The 23,982-nt window shown below is 39.7% G+C and overlaps 1 protein-coding gene across 5 annotated transcripts in view; it reads left to right on the plus strand.

Moving 5' to 3' along the window:
* The window catches only part of mctp1a (multiple C2 domains, transmembrane 1a), a 100,528-nt gene that overhangs the window by 25,558 nt on the left and 50,988 nt on the right, over positions 1–23,982 (plus strand). For 3 of the 5 annotated variants that reach the window (XM_086030733.1, XM_086030735.1, XM_086030737.1), the window contains exons 5-14: positions 854–965; positions 2,564–2,602; positions 5,904–6,068; positions 6,199–6,329; positions 6,842–7,028; positions 14,949–15,042; positions 21,761–21,863; positions 22,544–22,646; positions 23,196–23,297; positions 23,699–23,773. In XM_086030733.1, the coding sequence (XP_085886859.1) occupies positions 854–965; positions 2,564–2,602; positions 5,904–6,068; positions 6,199–6,329; positions 6,842–7,028; positions 14,949–15,042; positions 21,761–21,863; positions 22,544–22,646; positions 23,196–23,297; positions 23,699–23,773 (1,111 nt within the window). The remainder of the gene's footprint in view (positions 1–853; positions 966–2,563; positions 2,603–5,903; positions 6,069–6,198; positions 6,330–6,841; positions 7,029–14,948; positions 15,043–21,760; positions 21,864–22,543; positions 22,647–23,195; positions 23,298–23,698; positions 23,774–23,982) is intronic. The other 2 variants (XM_086030734.1, XM_086030738.1) reach the window with 1 other exon arrangement.

Raw genomic sequence — 23,982 nt, forward strand, 5'->3', positions numbered from 1 at the left:
GTTTACTTCTAGTCAGTGCTTTAAACTAAGGGTTTTAAAAATACTCCAGCTCATGTAAATCTATGAAAGCCACCGTTAAAGCGCCTCAGAGGTTGCACAAGCAATCTCTTGCTTCCCTCTTGTGGTAAAGTTTGGAAACACATGCTCTGCTCATTTTACAACATGACCCTCACATTCGAGGAAACGGCTGTAAATGAAATATATGCAAATAAGCCTTGAATAATGATAGTAATTTTTTTTTCTAGAATGGGCATCTCATCACTTTTTTTTTTCAATTAAATACAATGTAGGGCACGATTAGAGAGGATCCTGGTGCCTTACGTAAGACAGTCTTATGTAAGATAGAACATTCTAATCAACTACAAACAACTAATCAATATAGGGTATGAAATTTTTTTTTAATGGAAGTTTTGGTCAACATATTACAAATAAATTAATTACTGAACACATTTATTATCATTTCTGAATTAAATACACCATTTCACCTAATACAAATTCACTTAGCACTGAACTAATAATGTGTATAACTATATTTGTAATTATTTCATACACCTCACCGTGTTGTAATTGTAAATATTCTGTGAGAATTGCTCAATATTGAACTTTTTCCCCCCAAAAATTATTTATTTATTTATTTATTTTTAGATTTGGCCTAAGGTTATGAAATACGTCTTGGCCAAAGTGGGCAACTTATCCTGTTAGTTTCGATGATACTTTTTATTATCTTAATTCAGTAGCATCATACCGTATTGACTGTGCTGTGAATGGCTGTGCATGCATTTCTTGTGACATCTTTGCATTGCTAATCATAAACATTATTCATTGAAATTGTATATTTTGCGCTCCCTTGTAGGACACTGGAAGTTACCCTGGACCTAAAGGACCCACATTATCCAGACCAAAATCTCGGCAGCCTGGACCTTTCTGTCACTTTATCACCGCGAGAGGGAGACATGAGAGATGCAGTAAGAAAACTTACATGCTGTTTAAGTTATTCTTCCTCGCTCTGGTTCTCGTGTATTGACCTGAAAGTTCTGGCTTCATTCATGCTCAGTTACTGGAAACTCTTCAAATCAGCAAGTGCATATGCACAAGCGCTAATGTAATTAACGTGTCGGTGTAAAAGTTTCATGTTCAAAGAGCGATGGATGTTTGCTCATGCGATAGATGCTTCCGAGTTGCATTTATTTCTGTTCAATTATTTGTCTGCCTAATTGGACCCCTGCATGTTCGACCCAGAACAAGGCGGGAGTCATGGGGGAAATACTTTATTCCTTTTGATCCGATGTCTTAATTTTGCTGCTTATGTAGTTCTGCAGTTCAGAGAGTCCACGCTTGACAGAACAAATAAACTCGATTTAGGTTAAGCACCATTTTGGATCCCTCCAACTGTGAAGGAAACGAGTACAAGGGCGTACCAGTGTGTTTTGGATGGCACAGTCTGTTGTCATTGATCAGGCTTGATGGCAGAGGGAGAGATGCTTTGTGGAAATTAGTTCACTTGTTAGACTCCGATTTTTTCTAATACTTAAATTGAAAACATACATAATCCATGCTTTGTTTAAAAAAAACAAAAATAAACATTGTGTATGCTAAATCTTTAATTACACTGGTGAACAGACAATTTTAATCAGAGATGGCTTTATGTGTCTCTGAAAGCATTTTTACTGCTTATTTTTTTCATTTTTTTTTCAGGTTTTTGAGATATTTTCTTCTTTCCAAGTTTGACCTACAAAAGCTTGCATAATACGCATTTTACCATGTGTTGTAATTTAGAGCTACAACATTTTCAGAAAATAATTCCACCTGTTGCTGAATTTCTTAATTCATAAATATTACTGAATACATGACTATATGTGATATATGATCATACGTATGATTATATATAATATTACGGCTATTATATATTTATATTCATATTGTACGGCTATAATATATTAAATTAGTGTTATTGTGAAAACCTGATGTGCTAGAGAAAACGCAAGCGCAGATTTGTAATCAGTGCAAAACAAATCAGATAGAAACGTTCACCTGCATCGCTGATTAAAAATGTGGTAAAAATGTGGTGACCAGTGTTATCAACAGTGACTGACTGACCCAATTAGTACCCAAGACCATTATAAGAAAAGTAGCAACTTCCCCAGCTAGAACCAGTGAGTCTTAAAAGAATGCAACAATAGTTTTATGTTTCAACATAGCAAGTTTTGAAAGTAAACAACAAAGAACCATGGCTTCATTTTCTTTCTTTCAAAATAAAAACAAACAAACAGGTGCCAGTCTCTAATAAACAATATCAGCATTACTGCAATAAAAACATGTGTATTTGTGTGCGCATGTGTGTGTTTGGCAGCACTTCACAAGGCAAGTCACTACTCCTGCCTTATCCCCTTGCATGACTGACAAATGCCTCACTCTCCTAATCTAAACCCCCCTCCCCCCACCCTGTCACTCAGGCCACTACTAGCATCTCAACACCTCACACCACCTGCCCTCTAACCTGTGCACCTGCAGCTTCAACTGGGAGACAGTGGGGGGTGCTGTAACCGCTTTGTCTCATTCACAGACCATGCTTTTGAGAAGGAACTGGAAACGATCTAGTAAGGTAAACTAAAAACGCATGTAAACCCCCCCCCCCATCCAATAATACTGCACCTTACTTGTGCATTTTCCACTGGTGTCCTGGTACATGAATGTATTGTCTGTGCTTTCGCCACATTTTCTTTCATGGTTGGCACTGTCATCACTTTATTTTCCACAAGCTGCAATATACTAACACAATTACACAGTGCATATTATAGTTATGAAATAAAATAGAGCAAGTTAGACATTTTGATGGATTTTAAACCATTGCAGCTTTGGTATTTGTACTTCTTCCAACTTTGAATGACTTCAGTGCAGTGGCGGGGGGCCTTTGCAATTTTCCTCCAAAGTCCTCCAAGGGACATTTTAAATTTATGAAAAAATATAATTCAGTGATCAAACGAATGTTTATTTTGGCATATTATGAGCATTTGTGGGTTTAATGTTTTTGGGGTATTTTGCAAGAACAATTCCTCTGAGGTTTTATTTAGTTATAAAATTGCAAGGTGCACTAATCAAATGCTGTAGGTTCCCAACCCCTGGTAGTTTATTGCAGCTGCTGTGTAAGAAAATAAAACTGTTGTTTTATTTTCGGATGGCAAATCAACTGTGCTGATAAGCATGTTGATTGACAATGCAAGTCTGTATTAGGGCCTCTTCTGTATCTACTGTGTATGTCTCCTTTTTTCTTGTGGCTTTGTAGGTGACCATAAAGAAGCATGTTTTTCCTTCTGCTTCCACTTATAGACTCGTGCATGTAACGTCTGTATGTTTTGCATTGCATACCGCCGTTGTCCTGTGAAAAACACTTATGTCCAATTTTGGGGAAAAAAAAATAATTTTCACGTTAATGCGATATCTGTAACGCGGGAACAATTCACATAAAAATAAGAACATTGAAAAAAATGAAGATAAACGTTTTTCACATGACAGCGACGAAACGGTAAGATATGGTAAAAGTTGATTCTTACAAGACTTAAATTCTGTTGAGCTAGTACGCTAAATGGTTAAAAAATATAGCGACACCTGCATTCACTGACGAAGGACATACGGTACAGTATTATGTTTGGATGATTTCAAATTTTTAGCATCCATTTTCTTTGTACTGTATGTTCCCTGTATTTTTAGATTTGCTTTGTCTTTCAAATTTGACGCACCATGGAGTAAAGTGTTGTTAACAATCATGCCAAGTTTGAACGATTAAATAAATTGTCAAATACCCAGTATATAAAATGAGCCATCAAAATGATGAAAAAACAACAATTTTCTCCCGCTCTCAAACGCTGTAGGCGTGTCCGCTGAATGCATGAAAACATGCGCTGCTGATAAATCAAAGTTACTTCCTCTTGCATCTTTCTTATGTCAACACATCCCGTCATATTTGAGTCATGAAAATATGTTCTCTTATAGCCTCAGATGGCTGGACGATATATCCCATCATGTTGCGGGGCTTTCCACACCACAACAAGAGGGGCTAGCTACCAGCTAGCTTGCGAGCTAACGGACTTCTGGAGCTGACGGGCAGTGGGCTTTATTTAAAGAATGACACTGAGCTTTTGTGGGGCATCTGGGGAATATGCATTTTCAGCATATAGGTGTAGCTAGCTTGCTAACTGCATGCTGTAGTGGTAGAAATGGGCCTAGCTCAAGTTCTCATATAGTGGGCTGAACGCCAAAAGTGTGTCCGAGTCAGCCATGCACAAATACACCAGGAAAACTAAAATGGTGAAAAACAGTTTGTCATATCAATTTAGCAGTACATAGTGTAGTTCTCAATCAAAGATTTGGTCTCAAATAGCTTTGTCCACATAGCGTACATACATTTGAGATAAATTAACAGATGGTCTTAAGAAAGGCTTCAGTTAATGTTACTCCCTTCCTCTTGACAAACAATTTTCATACACAGATACACATTTGGAGTGTGCCTGGTTGATTCTGGGCAGACGTCCTGCTGTATTGCGCCTTTGAAGTCTGCAAAATGGGCCACCCCGCCTGCGAGTCGGGAATACGCGCAAACACTAACGAACTTGCTACCCCTCCCAGAAAAGGCGCTGCTCTTGACTCTCTCCCTGCCTCCTTGCTTGGCTGCACACAGTGCACAGTTTTATTTTTACACAAACTATTTTTTTAATGAAGCCATGAACATACATTAGAAGATGCAAACTCTTCAAGAAATAGTTTGCGTTTAATTATGAGTCAGAGGCAGATTAAATCCAGGTCTCTATCTTCACCACTAGGCAAATTCTTTTTTTGGCACTTCAAACATTTTTTCCCCTCCAAAGGGCTTATAAAAGTTGAACTGTGTACGCATATGATAAAAGTAGATTTGTTTCGAGACTTCCAGCCCCCTAAACATCACTGTGCATGATCTCTCTCCTGCTGTGCTCTGGCACAGAGATACAGATTCCCAAAGTAAATAGCCCTTGTTTTTTTTTTTTTTTTTTTTTTTTTTTTGCCCGAGCAACCAGAACTATGTAGTTAGTAACAAAACAATAAAGCGATGAGATTGTTGCTCGAGCACAACATAACGGCGACCTCGAATCATTAGCATACACTGCCACATAGCATGAATTCGGTTGTAGAAATTGGCAGACGTGGAAGTAGCTGCATGGGAGGTTAGCAGAACCGCGAGGAGCCATTCGCAGTGTTTAATGTCTGGAGAATAGAAATTAAGAGGCTTCGTCTCCAGATCAAAGGGCTGCGCTTGTGCGGCAGGGTTTGTTCGGAGTTTAATGAAATTCATCTGCAAAACAAAAGCTATGCTAATAAATTCGCCCTAACAAGGAAAAAGATGGATGAAAAGAGGGGGAGGGAGGAATTTGTTGCGGTGAAGGATATTGTAATGATTCAAAGAGAGGTTAAATAGGCCTGTAAGTGGTGAGAAAAATAGGTTGGCTCGTCACTTTATAAGATGGACTGCTAAAATTAGAAATGTTGGTTGCGCTTGTGTTTCAAACCTATTCTGAATGAGACAGCCAAATGAATGATTACCGGTATATTAACTCTTGTTTTCATTGTCGTTGTTATGCGCTGAGCCAACAGGATACACTGCATAAAAAAATAGATGCCAGGTTTAAAAAAAAAAAAAAAAAAAAATGCTCCAAATTTGAGGGTTAAGTTGGTTGCCTTTTCCATTGTGTATTCAAGTCAAGTGTGTTTCATTATCTTCGTTATTATTTGCCATTTCCCTGTTAATAAAACACCTTAAGTCTGTGTGTTAATAAATGGATGGCTCTGTTCGTGTGGATGTGTGTACATGCATGCCTCTGTGTGTATCTGTGTGCGTGTGTATGGTTGTGTGAATGCGTGTTTGCCCACGACAGTGCCAGAGCATGCGCCTGTCAGATGTGCACAGAAAAGCTCAGCTGTGGCGGGGCATCGTCAGCATCAGTCTTATCGAAGGTCGCGGCCTCCAGCCCATGGATGCCAACGGCCGAAGTGACCCTTATGTCAAATTTAGGATGGGCCACCAAAAGTACAAGAGCAAGGTAAAGCGAACACATTACTGTGCAATAACTCACATGACACTGTAATCCTCTCAGCCCGTGCAATGAACTGAGATCCATATCCACAATATAATGAATTCATTGCATTGCTTTTTTTGTTTGTGGATTGCAGACAATTCCTAAAACGCTGAATCCTCAATGGAGAGAACAGTTTGACTTCCACATGTATGAGGAGCAAGGAGGCTACGTGGACATTACAGTCTGGGACAAAGATGCTGGCAAGAAAGATGACTTCATGGGAAGGTACAGGGATCCAGTTTGTTCTTCTGGCATATTCATGCGTTGCTGTCCCCAGACCTTGAACGAATACAAAGTGCTAGATTGCCAAAAGTATTTGCTCACCTGCCTTGAATGGAATATGAACTTAAAATACTTATTCCGTGGGGGTTGATTTGACATTGGCCCACCCGTTGTAGCTATAAAAGATTCAACACTTCTGGGAAGACTTTCCACAATGTTTAGGAATGTGTTTTGGGGATTTTTGGAGCATTCTTTCAGAAGCGCAACTGTGAGGTCATACACTGATGTTGGATGATAAGGCTTGGCTCTCAGTCTCTATTCATCCCAAAGGTCTTCTGCCGGGTTGAGATCAAGTTCGTCCAAGGGGCCAACATTTTGGACATTTTATGATCGCAACTTTTGCTGTTTGGACTATAATACGACATTGACATTTTGATCATATGTAATAAAAACTCTCTTCTCAGTGATGTCCAAAGGTTTTTTTGATGAGATGGCTTGTATGTGTATTTTTTCAGGTGTACAATCGACTTGTCCCTCCTCAGTAAAGAACACACACACAAGCTGGAGTTGCCGCTCGAGGAAGGCGAAGGCGTGCTGGTGATGCTGGTGACGCTCACAGCCTCTGCTGCCGTCTCCATCTCAGACCTGTCAGTCAATGTGCTGGACGACCCGCATGAGCGACACCAGATCAAGCAGAGATATGTGAGTTATTTTTCGAGCAAGTTTTTCTCTATTAACAGCGAGTGAATATATGCAGCAAGTATAAGTTGAGAATAGACAAGAAGAGTTTCACTCAACTATTGTGTGACTCGGTCATCTGCAGTAACATTAGTAATTTTTTCCAGGTGATAACGAACACATGCCTAGTGAACATTTTTATTTTGTCTGTTTTCACCTTTTGTGTTCAAATATCCCTTACATAAACCATATATGTAGATGTTATTCGACGGCAAGTCCCATCGCTGTCATGTGAAAAACACTTTTGTCTATGTTTTTCAATTTTCCTTTTTTTAAATTTTTTTTAATTTTTTTTATTATGAATGGTGTTTCCACCTTACAGACATTAATGTGAAAATTGCCATTTTTTCCAAAATTGGACACAAGTGTTTTTCACAGGCCATTGACGATATATTAGCATTACGCTAGAGGCATAATTTGATGGCTGTTTTAAATACACTACATATAATTCTGTTTTATGTTTAGTTTGACAGTAAACATGATCTCGGAGTTGCATTTAACAGATTGAGGCCTGCTTGTTGGGAAGTGAGCTGAGTTGACTGGCACCACAGTATACTGAAATAATGCTGATCATATAGTTAATTTAGTCACGAATGCTGTGGCCCCGTTTAGTTGAGCACTAAGATATTATTCTTTGATATAAATGGTAACAGGTGGATACACAAATGAATTGGACATTTGGCATTTAGTGGAAGAGAATTGAATTGTTCTATCTGTCGTTATACGTCACTGGAATAGACGGCTCAACAAAGATAAATTAATTGGTGTAAATTAAACATTTTAAAAATAATAACATATTTCAGGTCAATTTAATGGAAATGGCAAATTTCCAGCAGCACAGTGGTTGGGAATCACTGTTTTAGATCCTTTCTGAGCTGAAGTCTCACGCAATGTCTTTCGTGATGCCACACATACTAAAATAAAATCTTTAATCCCCAAACCTCTCCTTTTGGCTTGACATTACTTCACATTCATTTACCAAAATAATAAGCTAACCACTGAACCCAAACTGTGGAGAAATGATCAAATTATCTTACTAGTTTCAACGGTAAAAACACAAAAGTTGTCAGAGCAGTCATGCTATGTTGTTTCTGTGGATGGGATTCAGACGTACTTCTTATGCTATGTATTTTTTGTGTGTTTTGCATTTACAATGGATGGGTGTTGGCAGTAGAGTAACTTGCAGAACAATGTGTTCCCATATAGTTTTACAAGTAATGTAGAACTCCTCTGCATATTTTCTCATTTTTATTTTGGTGAGAGTGACATTGAGGCTGGTGTGTGAGCGGGCGGTTCGAAAGTGTTCCGAATGTACCTCAACCTTCTTAACCCTGGAGTGCCTTATTATTGATTGGCCGCGGGAAGTCGCCCACTCTCCTCCGCACTGCAGCAACGGCGTATGATCAGAGGGGGGAGCTCTATGACCGACAAAGCCACCGCGTCCCTCTGCGCTCACAAAAAAAGGGTGTGTGGAATGTGTGTGTAATAGGGGGCGAGAGGTAAAGGCTGAGGGTTGCACTGGCAGGGAAGCCGTGTAAAATGAAAAGAAAAAGCTATTTCACCTCTCTCGCAACTTTGTACGGATGCCGTTTCTCTGCAGGGCTGAAGGCCCAATTTTCTTTCCATCCTTTTCCTACTCTTTCCCCCAACCACCTTTTCTCTACCATGCTTCCTATCACAGTACCTCATTTAGCGTCATCATCTCTTTGTCTGTCTCCGATGTGGACCTCCTGTTACATGAGCAAATAGAGACTGGAAGCCATCCACCTGTTAAAATAATAGTAGTTCTTTTCCGGACAAAATCTGTCTTTTAGTCATAAAATTGACTAAAGATGTTTCTTATTAAAGAGGAGCAATAAGATTTAAGTACCACCTCTACTATAGAACAGTTCTGTTCAAAGACTACTAATCTGCCTCGTCCAAATCTGTCTTCCATTTTTAATCTTCTGATAAAACACACACATTCATCTGTTACGCAGTGACACAGATGAATGACACAGATGATTTTTTTTTACTGAAACTGTCAGTGGGGTATTAATCTATTATTATTGTTTTCAAGTTTTCACTGGTGCAGTTTGTCATGCTATGGCTACCTAATTTTCTTAAACATGCAGTCTAGTCCTATATTACTACAAAGTACAAAGTAACTGACAGTTATGTTTGCAAGGCAGAATTTGCCATACAACTCTCATAGGTGAACTTAATGAAATGGCCTGAATTTTGAGTATTGCACATAGAGTACGTACAGTGAGTGTACACTAGGTATGTGTAAGTACAGTATTTTACACATGTATTCCACCCGCAAACTACTTTAAATGCAGCAAGGCGCATTGCTATATGCAACATGGTGCAATACACTCACTTAGTGACAATTGCCTTGGATGTGCTATTGCTCACTGTAACCTTTCCTTCATCGCTAATTACTGCTTCCCAGACGTGCAGGGAGACAGTCCGAACAGGAGAGGGAGAGATTTATGTATTATGATGGCAAAGGAGCACACACACTAATGGCTCTTAATGGGCCTGGGGTGGCCGCGAGAAGGGTGGATGAGGGGAAGAGGAGGACGCAGTGACCTCCGCTGAAGAGTGGTGGCACCTCTGTGCACGCGCACAAAGACACCGGTTAGGAGAAAGGACACAAGCAGACAGACGGTCAGATAACAAACTGAAAGACAGACATCGAATATGTCCAAATCGGTCATTGTGTATCCACTCCATCATGGATATTAAATCATTTGGGCGAGATCAACGAAATAGTAGCGGCTCTCATTTTGATTGTACCAGTTATAATTTAGGAAATAACTGATAATCTTCACCGGCCGAATTATTAGCAAGCCAATGCCTTTACAGATATTAACATTCAAACAGTTAAAGCGGAAATCAACCCAAACACTTTTTTTTTTCAAGAATATGTTCCATGCAGGCCCACTAGTTGAAACATGGCATTCTGATTAATATTGTGTTTGTGGAATATGAGTTAAGCTGCAAAATCCACCCCTTATTAGCCATCTCAAGGGGCGACCATTTTGTCACTTCTGTCGACCGAAAATGACATCGCAACTGCTCAGGGCTTAGGTAACGACCAATCACGGCTCAGCTTCAGAAAACAGGTCAGCCGTGATTGGTCGTTACCTGAGCCCTGAGCAGTTGCGATGTCATTTTCGGTCGACAGAAGTGACAAAATGGCCGCCCCCAGAGTTGGCTAAAAACGGGTGGATTAACTCTTATTCCACAAACGCAATATTTATCAGAATCCATTGTTTCAACTAGTGGGCCTCCATAGAACATATTCTTGAAAAAAAATATGTTTGGGTTGATTTCCACTTTAAGGCCTTATCCATCGCTGTATTTTTGTTGTTATTGGTGGTTTATTGACGTTACTTGGAGAGCTAAGTATTTTTTTTAGGTGGTACTTGGTGTGAAAAAGTTTTGATTTAGGGAATGCCTCATGTGACATATGAAAAATGTGTTGACACAGACATCTCCTTTCAGCACAAGACAGTGGGAGATGTTGGAGGCAAGTGTGAAACACCCCTGTCACAGCATTATACACAGCATTTATTCCCTTTCACAGTTTTATGCCAACCTCCTACGGCAGCCTATTGGCAGAAAGATTTGGTCCGTGTCGGTCTCATTTTTATAACAGAACAGTGGCGCGGAAAAAAAGGCAGAAAGCTCCCAGCTTTAAAATGCAATGTGAAACATTTCCAGTTGTAATGTCTGTTTGACTGAGTCGTTCATCACCAAAGCATTATTTTCTTCCTAAAGGCAGCATTTAGAATATACTTATAATAGATTTGCACGTGTGACCGTTGGTTTACATAAGTATACAATATTACGCATTTTTTTTTAAGGCTGAACATTTCAAATATCCAATTACATGTATATTGACCTGAGCTGGAGTCATTGCTGTGATGAAAGGTGACAAGATGACAATGAGTCATAAGACTGGCACGGCTACTGGGATTCATGTGTGCGTTTGCATGCGGTATGGCAAAAAAATGTCAGAGTGACAGTGTGTGATTCTGTCCTTCCATTTTTCACTTTGACCCCCCCGCCCCCACCCCTGTTCCTCCATCGTTTTCATCGCTTCTATAATCGTCATCCCATAAGCATGTATTGTACCCAAAGTCATATTGCAGAGATTTGTGTAAATGAGGACACAGGGCTTAGCCTGCCTTCATTTCTTGTCTCTACCTGCCTCTATCACAAGCAATTTTACTTATGTGAATTCAAATCCTATTGGAGGATTTTTACACCAATCGATGATTATTATCAAACCCAAAATATCCCTGTGGGGTTGTCCATATGGTGCGACAAAGGGTTGGTTTTGTTCGTGTGGTTTGCAGGCTAAAAATGCCTCTGCAGTCTCACATCGGATGAGTCATTTTTTCACATTGTTGTTTACTCCTTGTGTGGTTAGGTGTCAATTCTCTCTGAGTTTTGGAACTAACTCAAAACACGTTTTCATATGTGTCTAGTTTTGAGAACTGTTAAAAAAATATCATGCCTGAAAAAACACTCTTCAAATTGTAAAAAAAATACTGTCTGGGCTTAATAATTTGCATTCTGACTTATTTGGACATAATTTATATCTTAACTTTCTGATGAACTTACTTTGTCAATGCTTTCAAGATGCACAATGTAGATTTACTATGTTGTGATACAGATGCTACATATATTAGATGACACACATAGTAAACTAATAGTATCCGGGTCATGGCACCAATTGAAAAGCCGTGGGGGGACCTTCATGCGGTCCTTTTATTTTTGATGCCCTCAATCGTGTACTAAGAGTAACCAGCAAAAGACCGCATATTCTGAGTTAAACTATTGAATGAATGCTAGAAAGATCGAGACACGGCCGTGGAACCTTCCTCTGCCCGATGTGGAAGAAAGTCTGATCTGTCCAAAATGGTTCCTATTCTTATACTACCAGAACCCCCCCAAACACAGGAGGGCAGCTCTGCCTAGCGCATGTGACAATGTGTGACGCCAACTGGTTTCAACTGGTAAGTGTGCACGGGGTGCAGATAGAACAGACGTCCAATCCACAGAAACGTGCTGGAGAGTTTTTCATCAGTGATAAATTGGCCAAAATGTCTTGTTACTGTGTCGTGGTTGCTGAACATATGACCAAGGTGTAATTTATTGCTATTATTCATATATTGCACATTAGCACAACACATGAACAGGTGAGGCTGGGTCCCATTGGCTCCCATTTGTTATGTCACATGTGTATTGTATGAGAACATACCTCTAGCGGTAAATTGGTGGGCCATTCACATCATGCTGCCCTTCTTAGAACACGTTGATATAGTTGGCCCTAAGTTTCCCTAAGCTCCCTTTGACTTGTTTTCTCTTTAACTATTCTTCCAACAAGCATTTGTATCTTCAGAGAAATCGTGCCCTAAAACAAAGAGTTCCCCCATCCTCTTTAAACTCTATCTCTCTCTGTCTCTGTCTCTTTCTCTCTCTCTCTCACACTCTCTCTCTCTCTCTCTCTCTCTCTCTCCTCCCCCTCCCCCCTCATTCTCTCACACACTCTCCCCTCTCATCTCCTTTACAGAGCTTTTGGACAATGATATCGCCGGAAACAGGCAGAGTCTGACAGAGTTGGTAATAATGAATTAAGTCTGTAGCCTGGCCTGACTCTGAGATTTAAATTATAATTACTCCTGTGGGGATGGACAGGGTTATTGCCAGCGAGAGAGAAATAAATTGAAGTGAAGTGCATTTCCACTCCTGCTTTTAAGACGCGCCGACATGCTCCTCAATTTGGCCTCAGTGTACCTGAGTGTTTGGGCATGAACAAAAGCACCTGTGTGTGGGGGGTTGTGCGGGCGTGGGGGCGTGTGTGTGTGTCTGTGTGTGTGTGGCTGATAGGGTTGTTACTTTTTGAATAAAACTGGATTTGGGTTTGAACAAGCACCTAATTACTTTTCTACAATGTGGAATCAATAAACTGGGGGTTGTGACCACTGTGGGGGTCACCCATACCTGTAAATTGGTATTAAATTGTTGTGTCCTGCCACTAAACACCAAGTTGTTTTCTCTCCAGTTTTCTCAAGATTATTGTAGAAGCCAAGTTGCACAAAAAATGTCTACACACCCTTTTCAAGCACGGGTTTTTTTTGTGATATAAAAATGAGAGCACGATAAATCATTAAAAAAAATTTTTAATGTGACCTATTACTTGTACAACTCCCACTCCTTTATTTTTTTTATCTTTTTGAGAGGGGAAGTAAAAAATTAACCGAATTAAAGTGGTTTCATAGCCACACCCCAGTTATAAGAGGGTGCGCACTCTTGCGCACATTATCAAAGTTGTTTATCTTACTTGGCCTCGCAAAAAGATTTTGTTTTTAAATCAATTGAATTGGACAAGTTTTAGGTCAAATTACTGGTGGAAAACTTGTGAAGTGATTTACTTTGGTCATTTTTTGTTTTTAGATTCCAAAATAGAACAGGGGGGTGTATACATTTTATATCAATATCACTATCATATTGTGTTGATGAGGCAGACAGATGAAGCTGGTTGTCAGAGGGCCACCTTGCTGGGAAACTACATCAAATGACGATTTAAAAGGGGAAGTCAACCCCAACATTTTCTTAACAAGACTATGTTCTATGTAGCCCCACTAGTCGAAACACGGCATTCTGATTAACTGCCCGGAATATGAGTTAAGCAGTAAAATCCACCCATTCATGTACAGTACATCTCAGGGGGCGGCCATGTTGTCACTTCTGTCGACTGAAAATGACATCGCAGTTGCTCAGGGCTCAAATAATGACCGATCATGGGTCAGCTTCAGAAAGCAGGTGAGCCGTGAGTCATTATCTATCAACTGAAAGTGACAAAATGGCCGGCCCTTGAGAGGGTTTAAAAACGTTTGGATTTTGCTACTTAACTCATAGTCCACAATCGCAATATTAATCAGAATGCCATGTTTAGACTAGTGAAGGTGCATAGAAACATATTGTTGCAAATATTTTTGGGAGTTGACCCCCTCTTTATAATCCATACACAGAAGTTTTGATTTTTCATTTGTAATTTCAATCACATGCTTGAATTTTAAACCTGTGGTGCACTGACAGATGCTTGTGAGATTATGGCAACCTAACGGGAGAGACTTAGTACTGAATGTGAGTAAACTTTTGAGTCCTCTTGTTTTGCTGCAGTGCCTCCGCTCGAGAGTGTCAGTAGTGTTTCTTTTCTCCACTCGAGTGCTGGTGGTGTGAAGCCAGAGTTAACTGCTCGTGTGTTTGTGTGTGTAAATATCCAAACCTTGCCATTCACGCCTCACTGAATGTGCGTTCTCACGTGAATCTCACTATTGTTGCGTTATTAGTGTCTCTGCTTGAGGTTCCAGTTATTGTCAGGCTGCACCGAACGAATGCAAACTCACATGCTAAGGCTACACCCAGTTAATCCAATACACTCCCATTTATATCAATTTGACCATTTGTATAGATGTATGGAATTGAATTCACTTGTTCATATTTATAGCAATTCTGTGTTCCATTCATACAATTTCATTTTTTCCCTACTATTTATGTGACCCTTCTCAATTATATCACCTCCATCATACAGCCTATATCAAATGAATTTTATTTCAGTCTCAATAGTAGAGACCTGAAAAGTGTATAAAATGAGCACACATAGAGTAGCTACCGGTACTCTTGAAAGGAAATCTGCTCATTTGTCCTCCTGTTGGACCAAGATATAAATGCCAGCTCTATATTTCCAAATAAGGGCTGCTAAAGGACATTTTCTACCCTTTTCCTCCCTTAATGAAATGTCAGGCTATTGACCCATCTTTCTCTTAAATGCTAATTTGCCTGCCTCTTTGACCTTTCACCCTTGTCCTTGTGCCGTTTCAGAGCTTGTGGAGGTCATTGCACAACCTGAAAGACGTTGGGGTGGTGCAGGTAAAAGTCATCCGGGCTGAAGGACTGATGGCAGCAGATGTCACAGGTAGGAAGGCAACGTCACGCCCAAACAGCGTGATTAGTAAATTCCTGTGAGCGTTGCATGAAAATATGCTTCAATGAGTTTGATGTAGAAGAACTTCAGACTTCCTAATCTAAACCCCATTGTAACATTTGAGAGGAATTTGAAAAGAATTGAGCCAAGTCCTCTCTCAGGTCTAACAGGTTCTCCTTTTGGTGCATTTGCGTGGTGCCCCAATAAGTCATTTTGGGATAATTATTACATATTAAGAACAGTTAAAGAGGAAGTCTACCCAAACATTGTTTTCCAGAATATGTTATATGCAAGCCCACCAGTTGAAACAAGGCATTCTGATAAATATTGCGTTTGTGGAATAAGAGTTAATCCACCCGTTTTTAGCCATCTCTGGGGGCGGCCATTTTGTCACTTGTGTCAACTGAAAATGACATTACAACCGCTCAGGGCTCAGCTAACGACCAATCACGGTGAATCTGTTTTCTGACACTGAGCCGTGATTGGTCGTTACCTAAGCCCTGAGCAGTTGTGATGTCATTTGCAGTCGACACAAGTGACAAAATGGCCGCCCTGTAAGATGGCTAAAAAAGGGTGTGGATTTTGCTGCTTAACTCATATTCCACAAACAACAATATTCATCACAATGCCGTGTTTCAACTAGTGAGCCTGCTAGGAACATATTCTTGAAAAAAATGTGTTTGGGTTGACTTCCACTTTAAGAGTGTGTCTGAATTTCCAAATCATGTCCAGTCGACATAATTTACCTCAGGTGGACTCCAATTTAGCTAGAATAAAATCAGTGGAAACAGGATCCCCCTGAACTCAATTTTGAGTTGTGAATACTCATGTATACATGTGATTGTTGTGTTTGATTTTAAAGGAAATTTTAAAAATCTCTAAAGCTTTTTTTCACATTAAGGGGTGTTAGGTGTAGAAATGTGTAAAAATAATTACCGGTATAATTTTGGAATAAGGCTATAAAATACCAAATGTGGAAAAATGAAGTGATGTGAATACTTTCTGGATGCTCTACATCGTTTTTTCCCCAACTTTATTTCATTTTACTATCTTCTGTTAAAATGACAGTAACTGGAGCATTCGACTGATTGCATTTAATCATGTGGACAATGTGTGTGGCACATTGTACACAACCATGAATTCAGCCAGAGATAAAGTGTAATTTTGGGTTTGAGGGACTATGGTCTTCGAGAATGTTCAGAGAGTGAGTTTAAGTCTTCTTTATGTTGGATTTATGCTGGACGCTAAATTTGTCACTGTGTTTTAGGGAAAAAGATGCAGGGTTCTCATTTGAATAATAGAGAAAAAGTGTGCATTTGAACCAACAAATCTCGCCCCGCCCCTCCCCCCCCGCCCCTCCCCTCCCTTTTCTTTCTCCACTTGCTCCCACTGAATCCTCCATTCTCCATTAATTCTTACTTTTAATTAGGTCTGCAGTGGACAGGCCTAGTTTTTCACTCTGCATTATCTAGTTGAGAGTAGCGAAAGTGTGTGCGTGTGCGTGTGTGTGTGTTCCTCAATTCGAAGCAGCCACAGTCTGTGTTAGCCAATACAAAGTGGAACTGCTTGATTTGGGTTATTGAGACCGGGGCAGCCAGAGAGCAGCGGCTAATGGCTCTTGTATTTCACTGGGAACTTAAATTTACTCCGTGACCTTGTTTCACAGCTCATCATTCAGTCTGCGCTTCATGGCTAACTTCCAGAAAAATTAACGCTGTTGCAAAGTTGTTTATTTATTTACTTTTTGCTCTCCCAACCCGCCTCTACTGTTTTTACCTTGGACTCGCGAACAAAGCAAGAAAAAGCTTAAATGCGTGTTTTGTATACAGGCAATCGTGTCATATTTTTCCTGCATGTGCTATTTTAAAACATTTCAATTACGTCTTTGACTGGCACAGCTTTCATTTCACATGTTGAATGTGTCTTGGTTGATGTAGCATACTAAACGGACTACTACAGCGGTGGCCTTGAGGCACGATCTCAAATCGTCTTTCCCCATTGAAATGAATGGAAGTGCATTCATTTTGTTTCAGCTCCCCCATAAAAAATATAAAATGTTTGTAATGTGTTTTTTACTTCCAGAATTGCTGGGTTGTTTTAATGCACAACGTTTAATTCTCTTTGTTTTATGTTTAGTTTGACAGTAAATGTTAACTGGGGGTAGCATTAAACAGCTTGAAGCCTCTTTTTTTTTTTTTTGGAAGAATTGCTGCTAATTGTGAATTGAGTCGAGTTTGCCGCCACCATACAGCGCTTGTATTTCAAGTTTGTGCTTTCAAATTAAAGCAAAACCAAACAACGGCTGGTGTCTTGAAAAACTTGCAAGTCAGGTCACTCGTATCTCAAGGCACCACTGTCTTAATCTTTATTTACTTATGAATCCTTCATTTTTTGGATCGATTAATTTTCTCACCAGGAATGTGTTGTTCTTCCACCTTCAGTGATGAGTGCAGGTAAGATGATTCAAATGACAGGCAAAGGCGCTCGCGCTTGCCTGTGCGCCAGTGCGTGTGTGAAGAGTAGATACAACAGCTCTCAAAGAGCGGTATGAGAGCCCTCAGCACATGAACACCCTATTTTATCAGTTGAGCCCCGGAGAGGGTCAGGAGCGAGGCGAGAGACAAATGGACGGACAGGCAGAGAGTGAGAGGGGAGGTCACAGAGAGAAAAATAGTTCACTCTCTCTTCTCCCGTCCCCATTCACGCTGCCTGTCCGTCTCCTCTCTTGTCTCCGCTCTCCTTTTCTTTTTCGCATCACACTCGGGCCATCTCTTACCCTAATTGAAGTGCTTCTGTGGTGCGAGGCGAGAAGGATAACTGAAAACATTTTCAAAAGCCAACAGTGTCCATTGTCTTGCTCCTTGAGTACATGCTTTACTCTGAGACATTTCAATAGTAATGCATAAGCCGCAATTTCACATCCCGCTGTAGTACCACGGGCTTGTTTTTCTGAGTATATGAGTGATTTTGTGTATGCGTGTGTGGGTGTGTGTGTGTGTAGTAGTAGTAGCTTCCAAAAATATTCCCATAAATTTTGGTGAGATCCATGCATCTATGATAAAAACATAATAACATAATGTTATTAATGCTGTTATTTATAATCTATATATAGATAGGTATGTAGTTGTAAAAACGTTGTCAAAATCGAATTTGAAGGACATTTGCTGTGCATATGAGGGTCTAAAGATGCGATCCCGCGTACACAACTTAAATGTAATCTGGAAAATTCCTTTTAACAAGAACTGTCAGAGTTTATCTTTAACTCATTCACTGCCATTGACGAATTTACTTCTATCTATTCACAGTGCAGCCATTCTATCCCAGGAATGTATTTATATTTTTTCAACATTTTTCAAACATCAGGGTAAACGAGGGTCTGAAAATGTCTGGTAGTGAAGTGTTAAAAATAAACAGCCCAAAAAGTCGATAATAAAAAAACAACAAAGAATTAAGTGAGAATTTGTTGTGCTTATGTAGTATTATTTCACGTTCCCTTGGATTCCGAAGGAAGTCTGAATCTGGGTAAAACTTTACCTCCTTGTAGCTACAGTGGAACCTACAAAGTCGACGCCTCAAAAGTTTGACGATTTGGAGGTCAGCCAAAATGTTCTGGAAAATGCTGGATGCCACAAACTCAACAAGTGTATAACAATGGCACTACAGAAGGGCACCAATGATGTCATAGAGAAAAAGTGTTACCAAGTGTTACCAGTCTTACCAAAGTCACTCTGACTTGGCTTTTGATTAATTGAAAAAAAAAAAAGTATTGAACTTTTGTATGAATTTTTTCCTTAGTCAAAAAAAACACAGTCTAACATTCAATAAATGTTTTCCATGAATACCTGGGGGTACATTTGAAAAGAAAAATCATGAAAAAGCAGAAAAAAATAAAATGTAAAAATATTCCAAAAAATGGGAACAAAAATCTGCAAGTCTTTGAATTTCCGCTTGCCGAATGGCAAATATGTATAACTGTAGTTTTAAGTTGTAATATCACCACTAGATGGCAGATGTGGCTTAGTTGCGCTTACACCAGTTCTGTCCAATACTACGACATGGGTAGTCCTAATATTGTATTGTGGATTTGGAATGATGCGCAGGACAAACAGAGTACCTCAATAATATAAACATTTTGAGTGAGTTTATATTTGTGAAAAAAAATGCACAAAATGAGTTCTCGCACTGAATGTTGCTTTGCTGTTCAACACTTTTGCGCAGTCCTTGAATGATCACTTTTATGCAACTTGCAACTTGTTGCACATTGAGAAAAAAAAATCACGTTTTGTGGTTATTTTGTTGTTTGCTTGGAACCCTTTTTGTTGGGTTAGGATAGTGGATATTTTATGCACTGAGAAATGTATCATGAATAAAGCAATATGTGTCCATATCCAAAGTAGCATTTTTTTCATATATCTGGTTAGGAAGTACATGGGCCTATTTGGCCATCGAGTAGCAGTGAAGAAAAATTGGGGCACCCTCCATCATTTAAGTTGTCCATCCTTGACTTAAGTGATTGCTTGCTCAGTACAATTTGAGAAATACAATTATTTAGCCATAAAGGTGCTAACATAACTATCATGCCATTAATAGCATAGAGGCTTATTATAAGCTTTAAAAAGACAGAAGAATGTACCTAAAACATTGACTGTACAGTTATTGTGTTGCCTTCTTCTACAAATTGTCCATTCACAAATAAATTGACTTTACACACAATTTGGTGTAAATTGTATGATTCCACCATATGACAATCTTATTCACTCAGTGATTTTGCAGGTGACAGATTTTGTTAGCCTTGGCTGCGGTCTGCGCCTTTCCGGTCAAAAGCACAGCTTGTTAGAAGTGATGAAATGCAAGAAAAATGCAAATGGATTTACATTTGAAAGTCTTGAATTATAATTAATTGTGATGAGCACCTCAAACTCCCGACCAACTTTAAGCTTTCCTGTGAGGCAATTACAGCCGCTTCCTCATCCGTGCCATATTCATCCTCCACACTTATCTCAGGGCGCCCAGAAATGAGTTTGCACCCGCTCCCTTCCGCACACCCTCCGGAGGCACCGTGGAGACGTGACCCAATGTGGGAGGAGCTTTACCTGGACGCTAGCTCAAATGTGAGCGTGTAATGGTTAAGACAGCTGCCTCTGGTGGTAGCGGCCAACAGGGTGAAAGTTCATCGTCGGTGACAACTGACTGCTTCTCCGGAGCCTGTCAAGCCATCAAAAAAAAAATTAATATTAAACTGAAAAAGTGGCAGTCGGTGTGCAGTAATTTTCCATCCCTTAATTTCATTGATTGCAATTACATTTAATCAGTCTGGATTTTTTTCTGGGGGGGGGGGGGGCGTGATTAAAATTGGTAAAATTCAAATATTCCACCTGAGGCAAATTATTAAATTACATTCATTGTTTTTTATTTTTTAATTTTTTTATATCTTGACTTTTGGGGCTGTTTATTTTTCATATGCCATTATAATGTAAAATTTTACTTGATCCGTCTATGGTTCCTTCCTTGCCATACAGGCTTGAAATTTGCTTTACAATTTTTAATATCAATGACAAAACAACAAATTGTTGTAACTTTGATTTCCTCTCAGAATGAATATTTTCTATGGTATAGGTACAACATGTACATGCACATCGATCACGGATTTTGAAAGTTTAGCAAAACTAATCACCGAAATCCTGAACATTTTTCATCCTGAAAGTTGTGCGGTCATTTAAAAATAGAAATGTATTAACTCATTAACTGCGAGGCATTTTCAGACTCACTTTTACCCTAACGTTTGAAAAAAATAGAAAAAAATAGAATGAATTCCTGCTGGACTGTGAAAAGACAAATAAATATGTCAATGGCAGTGAATGAGTTTTAATAATAACAGCAAAACAGCCAATCAGACACGGAGCATTGGAGGAGTATCTACTGTCTATTTGGATGTATCCTGTTGTGTTTTCTATTGCCTGAGTCGTAGCTGTCGATATCCCCTTCGAACATACCACATCAATAAGGCCCCCAACAACTGATATGAGAGGCAACACCTACGGCACCGCATTGATCATGGTGACATTTGCTTTGCACACCTACTAAATGTCCTGCCCTTGTCACAACATTTGAAGAAAATCACACAGATCGATGAAACTCACATGTGGACAAATCAGAGCGCACATGCGCACACACCCACGCACACGCACTCCCACGCACACACACACACACACACACACACAAACACAGCCCACAAATGCCACTGGGGGATTGAACTCAATTCCAACTTCACTGAGTCTTTTTCGTCATAGCTTATGTTATGATTTTGAGTCCTCTTAATATTTTCCCCAGGACTCGTGTGACATATTTTGTTTAAATCTTCTTGCCGCAGCCTTTTCTCATTATATGATTTAACAAATAAAACAAAACCTCCCCCAACACATTATTCTGTTCATTGAGAATAAAGCGCAAATCCATTGAAATGTGTTATATAAATCTTATTTGTTATTATTTATGTTTTTTGAGGGAAATTAAAGTGGTGAAACATTTACTCTTTCCCCTTCACTAATTGTTTGCATAACATAATTTTGTCTTCCTGTAATGTCCTTGCATCATTTTAGTATTTAATGTGGTGTTTACTATAGTAAACCTTTTACCAGTGGTGGTCATTAGATGATATGGTGATCAGGGCCATTAATGTATTTTTTTTTCTTCTCGTTTTCTTGTCTAGGTAAGAGTGACCCATTCTGTATAGTGGAGCTGAGTAACGATCGGCTGCAGACTCACACAGTTTACAAAAACCTTAACCCAGAGTGGAACAAGGTCTTCACTTTGTGAGTAAAACAAAACTGCACCAACATTGGCAAAAAAAAAAATCCCAACTGTAATTTTTGTCTCTGTTCAGTGGCTTTCGAATTGCTTTTGGGGCTACTGGGATATGTTGTTAGCAGGGTGATAATAAGATAGATCAAACGTTACATAAGTTCTGAAATATCTGCTACATTTTTATCGAGTCCAATGATATGGAATTCCCAGTGATGGGACACATGAATTTAATCATTCTTTGAGTGCACATCGCCCACATAGCCTCTTTTCTATACATAACATCACCCATATTGATAGCCTACTTTTACAAATATGACACCACTCTACTTTAACTTGTGCTCGATAGAAATGTAGTGCAATGGCGTTTAATGTACTTATTCGATATTTTTAAACATTGATGCACATTTAACTCATTCCCTGCCAGACATTTTCAGACCCTCTTATACCCTCACGTTTGAAAAAAAATTAAAATATATAAATACTTTGCTGGGATTGAATGGCTGGACTGTGAAAAGACAAATACATTTGTCAAAGGCAGTGAATAAGTTAAAGGTGAATATTAAAAAATATAAATAAAGCTTTTATAATGCCTTCACATGTCAAGTTGTTATTAAGGTCCTGTGTGGTGTCCAAACTTTTGAAACTGTTAGCATGCTCTCCAGTGTTGTTGTCTGGGTTCGTCTTCCAGTAACGTGAAGGACATCCATTCAGTACTTGAGGTCACTGTTTACGACGAGGACCGCGACAGAAGCGCAGACTTCCTGGGAAAAGTGGCCATTCCTTTACTAAATGTGAGTCCAACTCCAGACATTTCTAGGTGATTCTTTAGTTTTTTTTTTAACATTAAGAAATGAAAAGACACAATTGAAGTTATAAAAAGCATAGGTTATTTTTGCACATGAACTGACGAGTCTGTTCGTGTTTGAGATGACAGGAAGGCGATGCGACGAGCAAGGCTGATGAGTCAAAAAAAAACGAGACTGATAGTTGAGATGGTTGAGAAGAAAGTAAGCACGTGAGTGAGAGACGTTATGAAAATGACAAGAGTTGAAATGATACCATCGGCCGTCTCTTGTAGAAAATCTTTCTATACGTGTGTCTTGTGACTGAAGCGTGTGTGGTATATATCCGCGCCGGGCTGTGCAGTGTGATTCCCCAGGATAGTTAATTTCTGTTTGACAGAGGCGAGCTGCTGTGGGTAATGAACAGGTACTTGTCAGAGTTGCCACAGTTGTTTTGGGTTCCCTGTCAACGCCGGCAGCTGGGGTTCAAAGGTGGCCCGGGGAGCCGATTCAGTCGGGTATTGCCAGACAGACGCCTGTCATGTCCCTCTCCCACAGATCCAAAATGGAGAACGCAAAGCCTACGCCTTGAAAAGCAAGGAGCTGACAGGGCCAACGAAAGGGGTCATCTTTCTTGAGATAGACGTGATTTTTAATGCTGTAAGTTTTTGTTTTTTTTGCTCTTTAGATTCTCCTCCCGTATTTAAAAAAAACAACAACATTTGTCCCCTTATCCTCTTACTCACCCTATTCTGTCCCCGCCTTCCCTCGCTCACATCTCATTCCTCGTCCGGTTTGCCCTTATGCTCGTTTTGGGTCTAATTATGGAAGGCTCCCTCTCAGAATCCTTTGTTCGCCCGTTCCCTGCCACTGTGTGTGTGTCCTGTAGCCGCCATCTTATTACTCACCCTCCCACTCGCTTGCTCCGACCTCACATGAGTGCGTGTGTACTATGCATGTGTTGCAATGTGCCCACAGAAATCTGGGAAAAATATTTTCATCATTTTCATCACATTCATTTCCATAAATAATCGACTTTGTTGTTTTCCGCTGTCCTCCAGGTGAAGGCTGGTCTCAGGACGTTGATCCCCATTGAGCAGAAGTACATAGAGGAGGAGCCCAGAGTGTCCAAACAGGTCAATAGCTCCCTAAATTCTTCCACACCACATCACTTATGGAGAAAATGTGCAAAATGTGTGAATTTTGGTGTTGCACTTTCATTTTGGGATAAACCGGTTGATATTTTAGCTTTATTTCACGACAAAATAGATGTTTGATTGCTGTGAGAAATTATATGAAACATATTGCTGCACACGCACACACACACACACACCCATATCTGGCT

Source organism: Filicampus tigris, chromosome 5 (genome assembly GCF_054856515.1).
Source record: "Filicampus tigris isolate MCC_2025a chromosome 5, RoL_Ftig_1.0, whole genome shotgun sequence".
Taxonomy (NCBI): Eukaryota; Metazoa; Chordata; class Actinopteri; order Syngnathiformes; family Syngnathidae; genus Filicampus; species Filicampus tigris.